Genomic DNA, 20948 nt, shown 5'->3' with positions numbered 1-20948 from the left:
AATGCAAGAGGCTGCGGTCTCGACTCCCGGAGTCAGCATTGCCCTGCGGCTTGGTCCGGTCGTCATACTAACTCGTTTGGCTGAGTTAGGGGGAGGGAAGTCGTGGGTGGTAATCTGGCGTTGTGGACAGTGACGCCTACAGGTCAGGTCTGGGCGCCTGCTCAGCGAAAGGCAGGAAATGGTGAAGGCAGCGTGACCTCCCACGCGTTACGCTTCACCAATGAGAGTCCTCGCTGCCAGGTGAGAAGAGAGCCACTGGCTGTCTCCACATGTGTCGGAGGAAGCATGTGGTGGACTTCAGGGTTCCCTTGTACCGACCAGTAGGAGGAACATGCGCACAACAACCAGGTAGGGGAGGGGGGGAATTGGCATAGCGACTAAATTGGGATGGGGAGAAAAAATAGAAAATCAGGCGGAGAAAAACAAGATAAAAAAATAAAAATAAAAGATTATCGATAGTATGTGTCCTTATGCACGATACAAAAGCGGGCTGAAAATCGCTTATCCGTGCCTTGCTCAGCGCCAACGGCACGCACACACACACACACACGTTGTGATCGCTATGAAAAAAACATCTGATTAACCCAAGACTGGTAACATAGAGTCCTTACCTCACATCAGATGTTCTGCAAAAAGATTACGGTAATCCAATTCCTGATCGCCATTCCAAATATCGATCGCGTCCATTGATCCAACGTTATAGTCCAAAACACATAATCCACGCTGCTCCCAGTCCCCCCAGTCAACTTGGTACAACGATACTGCATGCCCGAGAAGCAAAACCCGGACCGGACTTTTTTTTTTTTTATGCACATCCCCAGCCAATCCAATCCAATGATGTGCAATACCATCCGGGAGACGATAGGCGGCGGTATTTGCCCTTTTGCGAGCTCAGACCCATTCCCAACGATAACATCAGGCTGGATGGATGAAAATGAATGGATATCGCTAATAAAAGAAATAATGATTAAAACCCGACTATACTCATGATTGGCGCTCAAGCGATGGCGAGTTAACCCGACTATCATCGTGACTGGCATTGAATGAGTTAATGGGCTTAATCTGGCGTGTGAGCAAATGCATGCAGAACGCTAGCAAAACAGCCTATTGCCAATCTTTTCTGTAAGACCATTCCCTACAAACTAAACTATACCAGTGGAGAAATGAGCCAGACGCATTTCAGAGCTTCTTCTTAGCCGCAAAACCCCACGTCCCTTGTCCCCCTTCACCTGCAGGCTAGTGTTTAGTAAGTTAGCTCACCCGATAACTGACCGGGAGCCATTTATTTTTCCATTTCGGCGACTTGAGCTCCGTTAAGCGCCTCTCTGGCTTGAAGGGCCACAACACCCCTCCAGCTTTGTTTGTTCTCTCCACTGAACCTTGCACCAGCAGGGGCAGGATCTGGAGAGAAACATGGCTAATGGGCTAACTGCTAACAACAGAAACAATATGAGGGAGAGATGGAGAAAGAAAGAGAGAGAGAGAGAGAGAGAGAGAGAGAGAGAGAGAGAGAGAGAGAGGAGAGAGAGAGAGAGAGAGAGAGAGAGAGAGAGAGAGAGAGAGAGAGAGAGAGAGAGAGAGAGAGAGAGAGAGAGAGAGAGAGACACACACAGAGAGATGGAAAGAGACACACAGAGGGAGGGAGAGAGACAGAGAAAGAGAGAAACACACAGACAGATGGAGAGAGACACACAGAGAGGAAGGGAGAGAGACAGAGAGGGGAGAGACCAAGAGAGAGAGAGACACACAGAGATATGGAGAGAAACAGAGGGAGAGAGACAGAGAGAAGGAGGAGAGAGACAGAGAAAAAGAGAGACACAGAGAGAGAGAGGGAGAGAGCAGAAAGAGACAGAGAGAGAGAGACACAGAGATGGAGGGAGAGAGACAGATAAAAAGAGAGAGAGAGACAGAGGGAGGGAGGGAGGGAGGGAGAGAGGCAGAAAAAGAGACAGAGAGAGAGAGAGAGAGAGAGAGAGAGAGAGAGAGAGAGAGAGAGAGAGGGGGGAGAGAGAGAGAGACAGAGAGAGACAGAGAGAGAGAGAGAGAGAGAGAGAGAGAGAGAGAGAGAGAGAGAGAGAGAGAGAGAGAGAGAGAGACAGAGAGAGAGAGGGAGAGACAGAGAGAGAGAGAGAGAGAGAGAGAGAGAGAGAGAGAGAGAGAGAGAGAGAGAGAGAGAGAGAGAGAGAGAGAGAGAGAGAGAGAGACAGAGATGGAGGGAGAGCACCAGGAGGAGGCCCACCTGACAGAGAGAGTGAAGTCTCCTGGGTTGCTCTTGCTGGGTCTGGCCAGGAAGCTGCCGTGGACGCCTCTCGTCAGGAGGAGGTGCTCTGCCTCAATGCCGGTGATGTTAGGGTGGAACCACCTGGACAGAGAACAAGACGAGGAGGGAGAAATACAAGTTATTTCAAGAGAGGAAAGCGGGGAAATGTTTCAAATGGAAAAAGTGTTAGTGATAAAATACAAGAATTCGCCCTACAACGGTCATGAATGTGCACACCAAATATTAGACCAATGATGAGAAGTCCTGAGTGTGTGTGAGAAAACTGCTCTCATCAGGTTGACGGAAACATAGAAGAATTGCCCACTTTCATACATTGCTCAAATTTGTGTTGTTCAAAACAAAGAACTCACAGGTTTTGCTAGATAAAACATGATCTTTTTAAAAAGAGGATTAGAATACAATTATTATTATATATATATTGTTATGCCTGTACAATGAAAACCACCATTTTAGGACAGTTGTGGAATGAAGGACTTCATTCAAAGTTGCACTTGGAAACACAAAAAGGCAGAAATTAGCCGTTGATGGTTCCAGTGTTAAGATGAAAAATGGCACAAAACGTTCTAGCCAATCTGCTGCTATCGTGCTGCTAACTGATTTGATTTAATCATTGATTGAGTGTCTTATATGTTGACTTATATGTTTTTTCTACTGCTTTTTAATGAACTTTGAGATATTTTATATGAAGATGAATATGAATATACATTTTTGTTTATATTGTACCCTTTCTAGTTGCACTGCTGACAATAAACTAATTATTTCTTTTTTTAAGATGATGTTTTCAGGCTGAGCACCATATTAATACAATTATATCTCAAATTATTATTATAGCAGAGTTCCTAATGTATGACTACAGTATATGTACTTTTATTGCAATGGACTCCTGTTCAGGTTCAAATAGGTTCAAATGTTTGGCCTGGAGGTTTTCTGGGTGGTCTTTGACATGCTCCGTGCTCCCGACCTCGTGTTACACCAACCCAATTAATTAGGTCACGACGAACACATAAGCTTGTCTAAACGGCAGGGGGGAAATGTTGATTTATTTAGCATGGTTGCTGAGGCAAATATCTTTGTGAATTGTGATTGTATTTATGTGATGGATCACGGTTTATGTGGGGTTTATTTTAGTTTATTCTAAGGTGCTTTGGCTTTATTTAGTCTTTCTGTGAGGGACAACTGTCTATTTCGTCTTTCTGTGAGGGACAGCTGTCTATTTCGTCTTTCTGTGAGGGACAGCTGTCAATCACTGGCCTCTGCAGTTAATTGCCATGCGGCATGGGAGGTGTGTGGGCTTGATTGCCACCTGATTGGTGCCTTCCCTTGTGCCTCCCTAGAACTGCTGACACACACTGGGTTTAGGAGATGAAATGATGGCTCATGTTTAAAGCCATATAATTTTAACTGTTTACTATTTTTAAAACTTTTTTTTCCCCATGATTAACAGTAATAGCATAATCTCAATATATCTCTCAACAGATTACTCATATTTCGGAATTATAACCACTCAAATCTGTGTTTGTTTGATACAACGTTTTTTTCCATCGGAAAAAAAACGGATAAATGTTTTTTTTACCATATTTCTACACATTTCCGCCGCAACATTACTCGACGAAATATCTCGACGAAATACCTCTGAATACGAATTAAAAAAAAGATTAAAGATTCGATGACTAGTTCGGCCAGAAACGGCTTTGAGGCGAAGCGTTACTAAGCGCTCATAAATACCTAAATGTCCTGCGGGCGCTTCGAAGTGGTTATGCGGCTGGAATCTTGAACTCTGGTCGCTGGTGGGAGGAGGACCAGACGTGCTCCGTGCAGTACACTTCCTCGTTGGAGCGCGCCGGCTATGGGGGGCTCCTGTTTCAGCGTATGGCACGCTGTGGACTACGGGGTCCGGTTCGCATCTGGTACTGTTTTGAAAATCCACTCGCTCCCCCCCCCCCCCCCACCACCCCAAACCATGTATCCGCAGTTTCAATCACTGGAAGCCCGTCACAGCCTCTCTCACCCTCCCCTGAATTGTGGCAAAGTTATCTGTAGAGCGATTACGCCACCATGTGTTTTACATCGGTAACAGCACACCCTAACGTTAGTCTGTGTCATTAGGTTGTGGAATATGCAAAGGTTTGGTAAATATATCGAGAATTTAACGAATGAGAGCAGATTTAAAAATGGTTAAAAATGCCGTTTTAACATGGGAGCGGATGGGAGTAGAAAACATGACCAGGGGTAAACAAGGCACTAAATACTATAACTATTTTTCTAGAGTGTTTCATATTATAAGCTTTTGACACAATGAACATAAAATGAAGATATTTTCCCAATTTCATGAAATAATAATAGTAGAGGAGTGTCCCACGCTCATGCTTCTAGGGTTTTCTCTGTCTCTAGTGCTATTGTTTTTCTTGTTGTTTTCAACCGCTAGGCATTGGTGGTTATTTTGGGATTTTTACCCAGTTATTTTATACTGGTGTTTTGTGTTTCCTACAGTTTTTATTTTTATATATTTTATTCTTGTGTTTCCCCCCTTCAAAACAGTGTTCCAGGGACTACATTTTCCTCAATTTGTTTATTCAGCTATGAAATATGCCATAGTATGTTTCACTCCTTCATTTCACTTCAGTGATTTAATCCACTAATCATCTAGTTTATAATGTAAATAGGAAATAAAAAAGCGAAATAGTCAAATATGTATCAACCTGTACAATTCTGATGAATTTCTTTCCTTTCGGAAAAGAGCATCAGTAAACTTCAAAAGGTTTGCTCGCACACTAAAACCGCATCTAACTCTCTCCACGACCCATCCTGCACTGAGATTCCGTCTCTTCAACACGCAGATCTGATCTGAAACCAAGTTGTGACGTAGCGGGTGACAGTATATAAATTTTGACCAATGTGCAAATGTATTTTCTTTTGTGGAAAGATTAAAAAGTGGGGAAATAAAACGATGATCGTGATCATACAAAACAATCGCGATTATCTCATACAGTAATCACGATCACGCAATCATTTTATTATGGCAGCAGTCCTATCTATCGTCTACTAGTACATCACTCAGCGATTAATTGACTATGTTGTTTAATCACTCGTATGCATAATTGCATTATTAACTACTATAATATGATCTTGATTCTAGCTGTGCTTGAGCACACATTCTCTTTCCCCCGAATCTGCAGGAGCGTCTGGAGTGTCTGTATGATAACAGTGAATAAACACAGGCTGTGTCTTCTACATTTGGAAGGGAAGGACACTGAGGTTTACAGTACACTTCAGCCCTCCGGCTAATGATTACTTGTTACTTCCCGTGTTGTGTAACAGCGTGCAGGCAAATATTTATCCCAGCTACTTCTCAGGTATGCCACAAACACGCACAAACACGCACACACACACACACACACACACACACACACACACACACACACACACACACACACACACACACACACGCACACACGCACAACACTGACTGATTCACTTCTCTACAGGTTACAGTAAAGCCCTACGGGGGAAGTCCTCGCTTAGTATGTGAGTGTCTGAAACTGTCACTCATCAAGACCACGCCATATTCATCAAAAGTCACCGACGTGCTTTTTCTGTCTAGCTGTAAAGGAACACGCCAACATTATTGGAAATGCGCTTACCGCCTTCTCCAGAGTTAAACAAGAAGATATATACCAATTTCCTCTCTGTACTGTATGTTCAGTAGAAAGCTATCCGGGGGGGGGCAGCTCCCGTAGCTCACCGCATATCTCGGCGCTATTTCTGCGTCGGGGAAAACCGTGCTCGTCACGGATCTGGGGGACACGAGTTCGATTCCCGGACCCGCCGTCATTTCTCAGAATGTCTTCCCCTGCTCTACATCCCATTTCAACCTGTTTCTGTCGGTCATGCTTGACCAGAAAAAGCGATAAACGCTAAAAAATAAAGGTTAAAAAAAATAAAAATAAAGCTATCCGGCTGCAAGCGGATAAGGACAGGCTAGCCTAGCTGTTGACCAAAAGCACCTCTCCCAGAGTTTTAAGCTAGGTTAGTGGTCTGCGTTTCCATTAATTTGTGCTAAACTAGGCTAGCTTGCAGCCGGATAGCTTTCTACTGAACGCACAGAGGACGTTGGTATTATCTATCTTCTTGTCTTGACTCTGGAGAAGACGTTAATCGAATTTCCCATAATGTTGGTGTGTTCCTTTAATAGGTACTAGGTAGATCATGGCACTACTACCAGTCGGCAGGGTTAGCCACACATAGGCTACTATGTACACTATCACAGTAGTTGTATGACACACATTTATAGCATTGCAAACGGTAGAAGATGGAAAATTGGAAGAAGATTGGAACAAGATGCCCACTTTGAAAACATCTACATGTACACAATCCTACCTGGAGGGGAGAGAACAGATGGTAGAGGTAAACGGTACTCTATCCCCCCCCCTCACAGTGAGCTGTGGTGTTCCACAAGGAAGCATACTAGGACCGCTACTCTTCCTAATTTATGCAAATGACATGTCGTCAGCCTGTGACTGCAACTTGTTCCTGTTTGCGGACGACTCAGCCCTGCTGGTCTCTGACAAGAACAAATTGCAGGTTGAAAAAACCCTCAGCACGGAACTAGGCAAAATCTGCATATGGCTCGCTGATAACAAACTATCATTACACATGGGCAAAACAGAGTCCATTCTCTTCGGTTCAAATAACAAACTCAGCAAGACCGACGGCTTCTCAGTTACAGTGGGTGACAATATTGTCACAAGGAAAGACGAAATTACCTACCTGGGTTCCATCCTAGAGGCAAATCTTTCCTGTGACAAAATGGCATCCAATGTAATAAAAAAAGTCAACCAACGAACTAGATTCTTGTACCGGATCTCCTCTCTGGTAAACAAGAATACCCTGAAGACTCTGGCAGGAGCACTCATTCAAGGGTACTATGACTATGCGTGCACCTCATGGTACCAAAGCACCTCAAAGGCGCTTAAAACAAAATTACAAACATCACAAAACAAACTGGTCAGACTACTACTTGACCTGAACCCCAGAACCCACCTCACCCCTGCCCACTTTGACAACCTAGGATGGCTTAGAGTAGACGACAGAGTACAGCAACTTGCAATGGGCCTGGTCTTCAAGATACACTATACGACCGGGGTGCCCATGTACATGTCAAAATACTTCCCAAAGGTCAGTGAATACCACAACCACTACACCAGAGGAAGCTCAACAAATCATGTTAAACCCAGATTCGGCTCAAACAAGGGACTAAACACGTTTCGCAATTATGCCACAACAATGTGGAACGCCCTACCCAAAGCTGTAAAGGAATGTGAATCCCTGCCCACATTCAAAACCGCTCTTAAAGAGCACCTACGGGAGGCTGCAATTCGAAACTGGCCACCGTAAATGCCCAAAACCCCCACCACCTCCTAATAGACAGTCTCCTCCCCACCGCATGTATATATTCCCTCCCCGCCGTATGTATATTTCCCTCCCACCCACCCACCCCCTCCTAATGTACAGTCCCCTCCCCATCATATGTATATACTCTGTCAGGATCTAGGGGTAACAGTACTGTATATTTGAATACCGCTTATGTCACAAATGTATCAGTACTAAATACCTATATGTCCCTATGCCATAAATGTCATGTATGTTGTGTATGTCATAAATGTCTATATGAAATGAAAATGGGGGACCCTGATGGAAACAAGACAAACGTCTTTCTCAGGTCTGCATCCCCTTAACAATTGTATGTATTGAGCCGTACTGTATTGTACCCATTCTGCAATCTGTTAAATAAAGTTTTCATTCATTCATTCATTCATTCATTCATTCATCATTCATTCATTCATTCATTCATTCATTCATTCATTCATTCATTCATTCATTCATTCATTCATCCTTTCCAAGGAGCACTTTCAAAGCCAATAGAGAGGCACTTGTCTCGTCAACTGGCAGTCAGCTAGTTGGTGACAAGTGGCTCCCAATGCCAAGTGAATTATTCTACAATATAAAGTGGATTGATTTACAGTACGTTTTTGGTTTTGCATCAGTTTCTGCGATGTCTGATCAAGTAAAGACCTGTTTACATTTGTAGGTACTTCCGTTTGTGTTTAATAAAAGACCAAGTTGGGTCATTTGAAGCCTGTAAAACTCAAATGTATGATGTCATCAAGTATCAAATCTGAAACGGCTCCATAGACAATGAATCGGGAAATATGGTAAAGGTGACACTGAGAGCACCCAAGGGAATGTTCTTTTTTTTTAAATTATTATTATTGATCCCCTCGATTTTCTCCCATCCCAATGTTAGTCGTATGCCAATTCCCAATCCCCTTCCTGGTCGCTGCGCACTTACCCCCCACAGTCAGATCATCTGGGAGAGTGGAGGCTATTACGTGCTTCCTCCGACACACGTCCAGCCAATCAACCGCTTCTTTTCACCTGGCAGCGCGGATCCTCCCTGAGAGGGCGTAGCATGTGGAAGGATCACACTATCCCACTCAGGTCCTATCCGCGCTTAGCAGGCGCCCCGACCGAACTGTAGGAGTCGCTGTTTACAACGACCCGGACCCACCCCGCCAGCTTCTCCCACCCTCTAATACAGCCAATTGTATTAGTGTGAACGGCCAGCCAAGCTGGTGACAACCCCGGAGCTGTGAGCTGGATTCGAACGCAATCTCCGCTACGCCACCTAACCGCCCACCCAAGGGAATGTTCTGAGTATATGGGTACATATTTAGTTCCAGAACTGATAACACCACTATAGAATAAAGCTCATTTGGGTATAAAAACTCAAATAAACATTCTGTGGGTCCACAAAATCATCCTCCCATTCATTGTCTATGGAGCAGCTCCAAACTTTCTGGCTTTACAAGAGAGTAGCTCATGTGCTCCGATATTGATTGAACTTTCCTAGACGACGGAAACAACATATTTGAATTCTTAATTTGGGTGGCGTTCCGCTTTAATGGGGGGGGGGGGGGCATCGGCGCAGAACCAGCAGCAGAAGTGAGTGTGCAAAGGCTGTAACGTAAGTCAGAATGGATTCGGAGCGCGTATTTAAGCAGGGATCATTGGGTTAAAGCTCCCTAACTACTGTGCGGCCTGGCAGGCTAATCCAACGCTCCATTAACCACTTTGGGGCCAATTTCCAGGGTCAAGCCAGGAGGGCTTGTCAAAAAAAGAAAATGTCTCGACACGAAACTGTAGACGTACAGTAACACACGGTTAAGTGTTTCCAGGTAGTGATGCAGAGAGATGGGAAAGTGGTGTGAAGGATCCCTGTGCTTTGTGTTGTGGGTCAGGAAGGGTTGTAGTTGTAGGGGAACTGACAAGGTTATGATCGTGTTGGTGTTCTTCCTGCTCTAATGCACTTAATAGCAGGACGGAACAGCTTCTGTTGAAATTCAAAAGGTCTTCTGACAAATATGGGTACAGTTACTGAAGCGTTTTTAGAATGCACACTCGTAAAAAAGGTGTGCTGTGTTATCCCCAACTTAACACAAACGGGTGTGTTCAGATTGTGTTGCTATTAACCCTCCGAGACCCTAGAGTGAAGATCATATGAAACTAGACGACCGAAGGAATCCATTTGTACCAACTATGTCACGCAAGCTTGTAGGAAAGGGAGCTAAACAATGCTCCTAAGTTAGGCAACATTTTGGTGACGGAAAAACTGTCATGGACATTTTCAAAGGGGTCCCTTGACCTCTTACTTCAAGATATCTGAATGAAAATCTGTCCTATGTCCTATGGGTATCCCATGCAGTTTTGGGCAAAAACAATGCATATTCTTGCCTATACTAAAATGCTGTATTTGAATGTTTCTGCATAGAGGGGTCCCTAGACTTGGAATAGCATGAATTGGGTATGAGTGGAACGCTGAGACTCTTCTGGATCCAATGAGCCCAATTGTATCCATGTGTGATGATGTTAGTCCCCATAGTAGCCGTTTCATTGTAGTGAGATAATCTTCTGAAACTTGACCTCACTGTATAAAATGACATATTATATTATTACATTATACCTCTAGGATAATCAGAACCTCATGGAACTTTACAACCACAAACTAGAGACCTATGGCATTCAGAGGGTGTATGCCTTTTCTAGGTACGTATATTGACAATAATGGGGGGTTTCTGAGCAATTTTCAGAACAGAAGTGCTTGGCATCCAGTCACCGAATGATTCTTACAGAAATCTCCAAATGTAAAAGGTTTTGGATACCAAATCACAGCACAAATGTTCTATGGTGTTCTTCAAGGTCTTGGTGTCTTAATTAATGTGGTATTTTGGACCATGTTTATAAATTCTTGAGTGGTAAAACTTTGCACCAAATCTGTGTAACAAATGGTATCAACTCAAACATTACTGCGATGTAACTGTGTAACTTATGAGACGTAACTGAATAGCCATCATACACTTCCATCATAATGTTCTAAGCCCTTGTACACTCTAACCTTTCAAAATCTGAATAGGTGTACCATAGCCTATTAATAATAGCCAAAACATAGTTTATTACAGATTCATCTCAAATGATTCATTCATCTGCTCCTCACCTACAAGTCCCTCGCCCCCCGATACCTGTCTGATCTCCTCCACCAGCACACTCCATCCCAGAACCTACGATCCTCTGATCTAGGTCTCCTCTCCATCCTTCGCACCAGGTTACAGACTTTTGGGGACAGAGCCTTCAGCGTGGCGTCCCCTACCCTCTGGAACTCTCTCCCCCCCCGAAATCCGCAATGCCCCAACCCTGGACACCTTCAAATCTGCTATAAAAACACACCTCTTCACCAAGGCTTTTCCCCATCAGTTAGTTTAGATTAGATTAGGTCCATTATCCATTATCCCTTCCCTCATCCCCTTTCCCTCCCCTATTTCCCTAGCCCTATTTTTTGTCCTGATTGTGAAGCGACCTTGGGTTCTATGAAACGCGCTATATAAATTGTATCTATTATTATTATTATTATTATTATTATTATTATTATTATTATTATTATTATTATATTATTATTATTATTATTATTATTATTATTATTATTATTATTATTATTATTATTATTATTATTATTATTATTATTATTATTATTATTATTATTATTATTAAAGGGGAACTATTTTACTATTTCTTTCACTATTTGGGCACTTTTACACAATTCCTGTGAGTTTATGGAACACCTCTGTAATTTTTTATTTATTTTTTATTCATTGTTTTGTATTTCTAATGAAGTCCTCAAAAACAGCATTTTTCTACCTCAAGATCTTAAGCCGTTTTGAGCCTGGGCACCTAAACCACTGCCTCGCCTGAACATCATCATGCAGCCGAGTCTCTCTGACATCACAAATCAGCACATGTTCAGATGACTCAGTTCAGTGAGGGTGAATATTGTGAGAGGAGAATTGGAAGAATGCGCCAATATGAGAATTAGAGACATAGATCATATTAATATAAGTCCACATAGCTAGGAAACAATGCTAAACACTGAAGCTTTCAGATGATATCACCACTACTATGTGGCATCTACTGTTGACCTTCTATCTCCCCCTAAAGACCCCCCCCTAAGGTCTCTAAGGGTTAACACATGCTGTGTTTTTCAAGATACAAGTAGGAGAGAGTTAAAGAATATAAATATCTGGACGCCTGCACAGCAGACAGGAAATGGCGGGGGTAGTGGGAGCCTCCCACACGTTACACCTCGCCAATGAGTCCGCGCTGGCAGGTGAAAAGATGTGACAGGCTGCCTCCTCGTGTACCGGAGGGGACACGTGATGCAAGGCTTCTATCCTCCCTACAACCGGCCAGTGGGGGGCATATGAGAGCAACGTTCAAGACAGGGGAGGGGAGAATTGGCACAGCGGGTAATTGGGATGGGAGAAAAATAGAAAAAGAGGAGAAAAAGTGGATAAAAAAAAAGAATATATCTGGGCATGTGGCTTGATGAGAAATTAGTTTCTGTATAAAGCCATTATTGATGATCACCGACCATACATCACTTCATTGCTCAAATAAAACTCTGGACCTTATCTCTTTGGCGAATGGTGATTGGCTTATACACTTAAGGTCCACAGAGTTAGCACTGAATTAGGAAAATCTGCTTTTAGCTTCTGTGCCCCCCGACACATGGCATGTTTTGCAATGCACTTTAAAACTCAATACATTATATCCATTGGTCAGTTTAAATCTTTAATATCCAACAGTCTGGAGTTGTTTTTAATTATTTAAAATGTTTAAATTGATTGACTTTTCTGTTTCTGACTTCACTGTTCTTGTATTTATTATGTGCTGTATTTCTCAACGTCATTGTGAATCTCAATTATCTTTTGAGATTAAATAAAGATTCAATGAGTGAATGAATGAACCCACACATTTATTTAGGGGAGTGTAGGCGGACCTAAACATTCACTAAAGGCTAAAGAGAAACACCAGTGGAGAGTGACCACAGAGTGATCTTCAATTAATTCAGTACAGTTTCACAAGGGTTCCTATACCCTACACTGCCTACAGCATCCTATGTGGGCATGTACATCAATCTCAATACAATAACCTATACCCAGGGAGCAAATGGGGTAACCTCGGTGGAAAGAGGAGCCGATGATGACTACTGACATGAATGATTCAACAGGAGTGGGAGAAAAGAGACTTCTTGACACTGACATTTATAGAAACAGAGTGAGTCATGGAGCACATGCGTTTCAGAAGTGCCCCCCTCGGCACGTCACAAAGGCTTATTATTGATAAATATAACAGAGATGAGCACATGCACTGAGTGCCGACTCAACAACGGGGGCCTTTATGCAACTCACGCAGTGCGATAATTATCTGAAAAAAGCTTTCACGTGTACAAGGGGTGGGTTGGGGGGGCATCTTTCTGTTTCTGTTTTGGTTTGCTTGTATGACACAAACCCATGACACTGAGATAAAAATAATCACTTGTGTGTCGCGGCTGTCGCCTCACATGTTCTGGTGATGTCCTCAGAGCGGGCAGTGCTGTGTGCCTTGCCTGCTTGAAGGGAACACTACTGTGGTCACGACTGCAGACAGGCTGGAATTCCAATTGACTCTATGATGACGATGTCGGCCCTTGTGTTCTGCTCCGTCCTGTTCCGTCAAGAACAGTAACCCGCTATTCTATGCAATTTTATTTCTATATGGGGTGGGATGTTTTGGGCCCTTAATGTTGTGGGTTTGGTGGTCGCGGTCTCGGGCTGGTGGCGGCCCCTGGTTCGGGGTCTTGGGGGGTCGGAGTGTTAAAGAGGCATGATGCTCTGACTCACTGGGGCTAGTCTCTGGGCCGTGGGGGCCCCGGGTTCAGGGTCTCGGGGAGTCGCTCCCTGGGATGCTGGACTTGGGATTCTCGTGGACCGGGGGCCTGGCTATCGGGACTCGGGCGGGTGGGGGCTCGGCTCTATGTGCGGTGGACCTAGGATGTGGGGGTCCTGTTTCTTGGGTTGGATGGCAGGAGTGGGTGGACTCTCCTTGGTGTTCTGATCTGCTGAGCTTCGCCTAAATTGTATGGATGTAGCCTATATATATATACACAAAAAAATATTTATTTTTATATTATTTATACTATACTGCTTTATCGATTTAATTTAATTTGATTTAATTTAATTGTCTTGTCATTATTGTTATTATTATTATTATTATTATTATTATTATTATTATTATTATTATTATTATTATTATTTTATTATTATTATTATTATTATTATTATTATTATTATTATTATTATTATTATCGAAGTACTTGTTATGGTTTGTAACCGACCCCAATCGCACAACACAAGACAGGTATGATGGTTTGCCAAGAAACAGATATTTATTGAGAGACAGGGAAAAAAGGGCACTGTCCCTTTAAGGGAGAACACAAATACAGGAATATAACAAGAGGGGAAAAACTAGGTGCCTTTAAGAGGCGGGCAGGAAAAGGGAACACTAAGGGAAGGTTAATGAACGCTAGGGGAAACATTAAAGGAACGCTAGGGGAAGGATAAAGGAACAGAGGAAACAGAGACTAGGAGATGTCGGGACAAGGAGAGCTAGGGAACAGGAGAACTGGGGACTAGGAGAACTAGGGACAAGGAACTAGGTGGAACTAGAAGGGGAGGACTTGGGACCAGGAACTAGGTGGAACTAGAAAGGGGAGAACTAGGGACAGAGGGGACTAAGGCCCGCGGAGGCGGGCTGGGGACAGGGAGGAAAGGGAGGACTGGTGGGAAAACATCTGGGCCGCTCTGCAGAACAGAGGAGAGGGTTAATATTCAAAAGGGAACAAACAGAGCAGATGCAGAACAGTCCAAATAAACAAAGTAACAAAGTAATAATATCTTCGTGTGACAAACACACAGGGGGAGATGTAATGTCCAAAAGTACTATCTAAGTGAGAACAAAAACAGAGTGGGAGATGAAATGTCCAAACTACTAACTAAGTGAGAACAAAAACAGAGTGGGAGATGAAATGTCCAAACTACTAACTAAGTGAGAACAAAAAAAGGAGGCATTACGCTGGGTGAGTGACATCACAATCAAAACTCACCCAAGCGTATGTGGAATGGTACAGGAACGCAGCGGGACGGGGGCAAGAGGCATTACGCTGGGTGAGTGACATCACAATCAAAACTCACCCAGGCGTATGCGTAATGGTACAGGAAACGCAGCGGGACGGGGGCAAGAGGCATTACGCTGGGTGAGTGACATCACAATCAAAACTCACCCAGGCGTATGCGTAATGGTACAGGAAACGCAGCGGGACGGGGGCAAGAGGCATTACGCTGGGTGAGTGACATCACAATCAAAACTCACCCAGGCGTATGCGTAATGGTACAGGAAACGCAGCGGGACGGGGGCAAGAGGCATTACGCTGGGTGAGTGACATCACAATCAAAACTCACCCAGGCGTATGCGTAATGGTACAGGAAACGCAGCGGGACGGGGGCAAGAGGCATTACGCTGGGTGAGTGACATCACAATCAAAACTCACCCAGGCGTATGCGTAATGGTGCAGGAACAGCAGCGGCGGCGAGGGTGTCGCCACCGGGTAGCTGGCTGTCCGAGCCGAGGAACAGAGTGCTGGAACAGCGGCGGTGGCGAGGGTGTCGTCAACCGGGTAGCCGCTGTCGGAGCCGAGGAACAGAGTGCTGGAACAGCGGCGGTGGCGAGGGTGTCGTCCACCGGGTAGCCGCTGTCGGAGCCGAGGAACAGGGTGCTGGAACAGCGGCGGTGGCGAGGGTGTCGTCCACCGGGTAGCCGCTGTCGGAGCCGAGGAACAGAGTGGCGCGCCACACCTTGGTGTGCACGTCGGAACCGAGAGACGCCTCGGGGTGCGTCTGCGAGGAGGAGTGTGCCAAGCACGAGGATCCTTGGAAGATGCGCGTTGCACGCTGGAGACTGGAGAGCGTGCCAAGCCCTTGAAGATGCGCGTTGCGCGCTGGTGACTGGAGAGCGTGCCAAGCCCTTGCAGATGCGCGTTGCGCGCTGGTGACTGGAGAGCGTGCCAAGCACGAAGGTCTGGAAGATGCGCGTCTGCGCGCTGAGGTCTGAAGAGCGTGCCAAGCTCGAGGGTCTGGAAGATGCGCGTCTGCGCGCTGAGGTCTGGAGAGCGTGCCAAGCTCGAGGGTCTGGAAGATGCGCGTCTGCGCGCTGGTCTGGAGAGCGTGCCAAGCTCGAAGGTCTGGAAGATGCGCGTCTGCGCGCTGGTCGGGAGAGCGTGCCAAGCTCGAAGGTCTAGGAGATGCGCGTCTGCGCGCTGGTCGGGAGAGCGTGCCAAGCTCGAAGGTCTAGGAGATGCGCGTCTGCGCGCTGGTCGGGAGAGCGTGCCAAGCTTGAAGGTCTAGGAGATGCGCGTCTGCGCGCTGGTCGGGAGAGCGTGCCAAGCTTGAAGGTCTAGGAGATGCGCGTCTGCGCGCTGGTCGGGAGAGCGTGCCAAGCTCGAGGGTTCTTGGAAGATGCGCGTTGCGCGCTGGTCTGGAGAGCGTGCCAAGCTCGAGCGTCCTTGGAAGATGCGCGTTGCGCGCTGAGGACTGGAGAGCGTCTGCGCTGGTCTGGATGTGCGTCAGGACGAACAGCTGCGCGGGGGTCTGCAGTGGAACGCTGGGGTGCCTCCCGTGGAAGTACAGGGAGCGCAGACCAGTCTCCCCCACAGGCAACGGCGACAGCTGGCGAAGGCTGGAGCAAACATCTCGACGCCGGAGAATGGAACAGCATAGGCAGACAGAGGATCTCCCGAAAGAGTCTAGATGTTTAGAGAATATGACTCGGCAAGTATACAACACGACCCCACGCCGAAACGAGGGGAAGCGCCCTGGTATTTAAAGCCCACAGGGGAACTAATTAGCCTGCCACCACAGGTGCGAGAGGTAATTGATAATCGAACAGGTGTGGCCACTGAGAGTAAAGAACGAGAGGGTGGGGGCTAGAGAGAGTGAGTAGGGAATTCCTAACAGTAGGCTTAAAGAAGACAGAGAAAGTTGGTGAGCAGCGGGCAAAACCTCACAGTACTGTCCCGTGATGTCTTGTGTATTATTAGTAGTGCTGTCAATAGATTAAAAACAATTAACTAATTCATCTCATAATTTTCTGTAATTAATATAGATTAATCTAGATTAAAAATAGCATTTCTCTACTTAAGACTGAAGCTTGTAGGGCGGCCGGGTAGCACAGCGGACTAAGCGTCTGTCTACGACTGCAGAGACACTGGTATTGAATTGACACTGGCTTGGCCGGTCATCATACTGGCTCAATTGGCAGAGTCAGCGGGAGGGAAGCCGGTGGGTGGTAATCTGGTCATTGTAAACAGCGACTCCTACAGGTCGATCAGGGCGCCTGCACAGCGAGGGGGGGAAATGGTGAAGGTAGTGTGACCTCCCACGCGTTACACTTCACCAATGAGAGTCCTCGCTGCCAGGTGGAAAGAGGCTGCTTGTAACGTTCTGGGTTCTCTGGTCTTGTTAGACCTGAGAGCCCGGCTACCATTCTGTCACCTGTCACTTTCCCTCTCTTATTGCATTATTGTTTGTCACCTGTGATTGGCTGTCACTCTGTGGAACGTGTGGAATGTCGGGAATGCTGACCTTAAGTAACTCTTGTTTTCTTCTGTTCCTCGTCGGCTCTTCTCCATTCTCAGACCCAGTTCTCGACGGTACCAGGACTAGTGCGGCGGTACTTGTTCCTTGCCTTGTTTCCTATTACTTAGTTTATATTAATTTGTGTTTCTCTCAGTTGACGTCCTACGTCTGCCTGTTTTCCTGCCTGCTCTTAATTCCACTATTAAAGAGGATTCAATTGTTCAAAGAGCTATACCACCTCTCCGTCTCATTACTTGCCACCACAACTGGAACTCAAATATCTCTTATCTTCGTAACAGCTGCTGGCTGTCTCCTATGTATCGGAGGAAGCATGTGATAGACTTCAGGGCTCCCTAGACCGACCAGTGGGGGGCACATGCGCACAACAACCAGGAAGGGGAGGGGGGAATTGGCATAATGACTAAAATTGGGATGGGAGGTAAATACAGAAAATAGGAGGAGAAAAAAAAGCGGATAAAAAAAAAGACTGAAGCTTGTAACAGATATTTACTAAATCATGGAATTAATGTAAAATCAACACAAAGAAAGTATATTTAGATTCAAAGACTATTTGAATAGCTTTCTTTGAATACAGTTTCTCTCCTGTAAAATACAAATGTTCAACAAAACCATCAACATTGACTCAGCTAGATCTCTTGCTTATATCCGCGGCGCTAACAGAAATAAAAACAAGTGCAGATTGGCTTAGAGGACAATAATGTCTTGTATAAACTACCAGTAATATAAATCATATTAACAACAAAAATGTGTTCAATCTTCATGTCAGATGATTTTCAAAAAGGTGCATGAGTCAATGCAAAAAAAGAACAAGCTAATACTGCTGAAAGTTCAGAACGTTGAAGATTTTTCACTCCACAGATTAATCTAGATTAATTTATTTTAATGCTTTAAATAATTTAAATTAATCTCCAAAGTTAAAGCATTGACTTTGACAGAACTAATGATTAGTATTACTGTATTGTGTTGTGTCTTGTTTCATGTGGAAAATAAGACAATTATATTTTTTATATTATATGAGTAATAGCGAGTGCTCTGCTCTATATTGGAACATTCCCTATCACCTACTGTGATCTTGAAAACGTTCTGGCACAATGCACCTACACCTGTCTGGCCACGGCCACATCCGCCCATGTATATAAGCGAGGGGTGTGAACGTATTTCCGCTCTTCCCTAGTCTTGACCGTTAACCGGAAGACCAATAGGGGCCCTCAGTGAGTGAGAGCAGAGCGCTCGCTATTACTCATATAACTAGGGTTATAGGATAACCTTCGTTATATAGCACAATAGCTCACGCTCTGCTCTATATTGGAACAGAGCGGAGCAGAGCAGAGAGCCCGACAAATGTACCCACTGAGGTCCCCTACAACCATCAGAACACGGGGGAGGGTCCGGGCCCCCCCACCCCCCCTAGTGAGGGGCGGGGGGGAACAGGACACAGACTGTGCGAAAGAGGGGACAGCACCCAACAAACGTACAGGGTGAGCAGACCGCGGGACAGAAGGGCCCGCGACTACCCGACCGCGCGCCCTGCACGCTACCAGGGAACATACGTGAAAACAACAGCCCATGTTACCGCTTCCACATCTCGTGGGGTCGGGTCGTTAAACCCAGACACTGCCCGCGAGGTGTTCCGAGGAGTCGGGATTCAAAAACCCAGACCCCGCGGGTGAAGTTGTAGCAGCGGGGCGTGAAGGGGGTCCCAGCCCCAGGCCACTCAAGGCGGGCTTACCACCGAGTCCGGGGGCCAGGACCCCCAAAAAGGGACCTGGTGAGGTAAACAAGGCCATGGCATCGAGACCTCTCCAGGCGTTCACTGGTGACACCACCCTCTACACCGCCAGCATATTGGACAGGGCCTACAACAGGTGAAGGCCCTTCTCCGCCTGGCACGCCGCGAGGACCCCCTCAGGAAGAGGCTCTGAAAAACTCCCGGAGGAGGAGGCTCTGTAAGGAGGTTCTCTTTCTGAGGAGGAGGCTCCGCCGAGGCGGGGAGGCTCTGAAGAATTCCTGAGGAGGCTCTGAAACTCCCTGAGGAGGAGGCTCCGAGGCTCTCTGAGGAGGCTTCCCCCCATAATCTCGTGGGGTCAGCTGGCGCACCGGTGAGACAAACACTAAAAAAAAAAGGTAGATCCCTTAATCCAGGCAGACAGGTAACAAGAGCAGAGCTCGACCTGCGCCCGGAGGACTGCGAACTACACAGGCACGCCTAGAGGGGCTGATTGTAAAAACAGTACCCCGACGAGCTCAATTGTAGGCCTATATGAAATGTCTAGAGCCCACTGAGGTTACGTTTGGGTCGAGTTTTTCGAGTTTAAGACGATTGAGTAAATAATTGTTTGAAGAAGTTGACCGTCATGTAATGGCGCAGGGTCTCGTGGCACGTTAATCGCTAAGTGTCGGAGCTACATATCTCCATTTGGTTTGTGTTTTGAAATACATACTGTTTTGGTTAAATTGCTGTTTAGTAAATGGATATATATTTTGTACAAGTGTTAAAGACGGGTTGAGGGAAATGTCCATTAGTTCACGTTAGCTAGACACTAGATGGCTGTAGCCTAGTTCCTCGTGCTCTCTCTCTCTCCCTTGCGCGCTCTCTCTCTCCCTCGCGCTCTCTCTCTCTCTCCCTCGCGCTCTCTCTCTCTTGCTCTCGCTCTCTCTCTTGCTCTCGCTCTCTCTTTCTCTCTCTCCCTCGCGCTCTCTCTCTCTCTCTTGCTCTCGCTCTCTCTCTTTCTCTCTCGCTCCCTCGCGCTCCCCCTCTCTATTCCTCCCTCTCCTTCATGTAAATATATAAATCTAGTCTTTTGGGTCTTATCATTGTCACTGGTTAGCAAGTCCTAGTGAGGCTGAGAACAGCCATACGTATATAAATGCACTTTCGATGCATGTTAATTAAAGGCTCAAACGAACTAGAGAGTTGAATGCAAATCAGACTGACACAGAGGTTACAAGGTGTTTCTTTTGGATGTATTTGAGTTAAATACAAATGAGAGTGCCACAGGTACAAGGTGTTTCTTTGGAATGTATGTTGTGTGTAGATCTGATGTGGATTTTGATGGTATTTGAAATGTTTGATGAACAAGGAAAATATCAATGTTTTATTGAGAGGAGACAGATGAGACTGCTCCCTCCCAATAGGTATATTGAGATGAGACAGATGAGACTGCTCCATCCCAATATGTCTAGATTTAGACGAGACAGATGAGACTGCTCCATCCCAATATGTCTAGATTTAGATGAGACAGATGAGACTGCTCCATCCCATATGCCTAGATTTAGATGAGACAGATGAGACTGCTCCATCCCATATGCCTAGATAGACATACAATGTGCAGTATGTAATGCTGGGTAACTACATTTAAAAGGACAATGCTGTTGAAGTGAACATGATGACAAATGATAACTAATGTTGTTGAAATAAAGATAATTGAGAGATGCCTCGTTGAAAGAACATCATGTCTGACGTCTCTTTCTTCTAACCAACCATTAACCTGTTTTATAGGTACTATATATCTGCTACCAGGTGCCATATTCTGATACCTGTAACACTTGCACTGAAGAACCATATAACTCAAGTTTAGAAAATTGGA

The 20948-nt window shown here is 45.5% G+C and overlaps 1 protein-coding gene across 2 annotated transcripts in view; it reads right to left on the bottom strand.

Moving 5' to 3' along the window:
• ptpn11b (protein tyrosine phosphatase non-receptor type 11b) overlaps positions 1-20948 on the bottom strand; it is a 206636-nt gene that overhangs the window by 140179 nt on the left and 45509 nt on the right. For both annotated transcript variants that reach the window (XM_084332718.1, XM_084332719.1), the window contains exon 2: positions 2240-2362. In XM_084332718.1, coding sequence (XP_084188844.1) covers positions 2240-2362 — 123 coding nt within the window. The remainder of the gene's footprint in view (positions 1-2239; positions 2363-20948) is intronic.

This window comes from Notolepis coatsorum, assembly GCF_963971535.1.
Source record: "Notolepis coatsorum genome assembly, chromosome: 17".
Lineage (NCBI taxonomy): Eukaryota > Metazoa > Chordata > Actinopteri > Aulopiformes > Paralepididae > Notolepis > Notolepis coatsorum.
The sequence above is the reverse complement of the archived record's forward strand: the minus strand, read 5'-3'. Positions and strand labels throughout refer to the sequence as shown.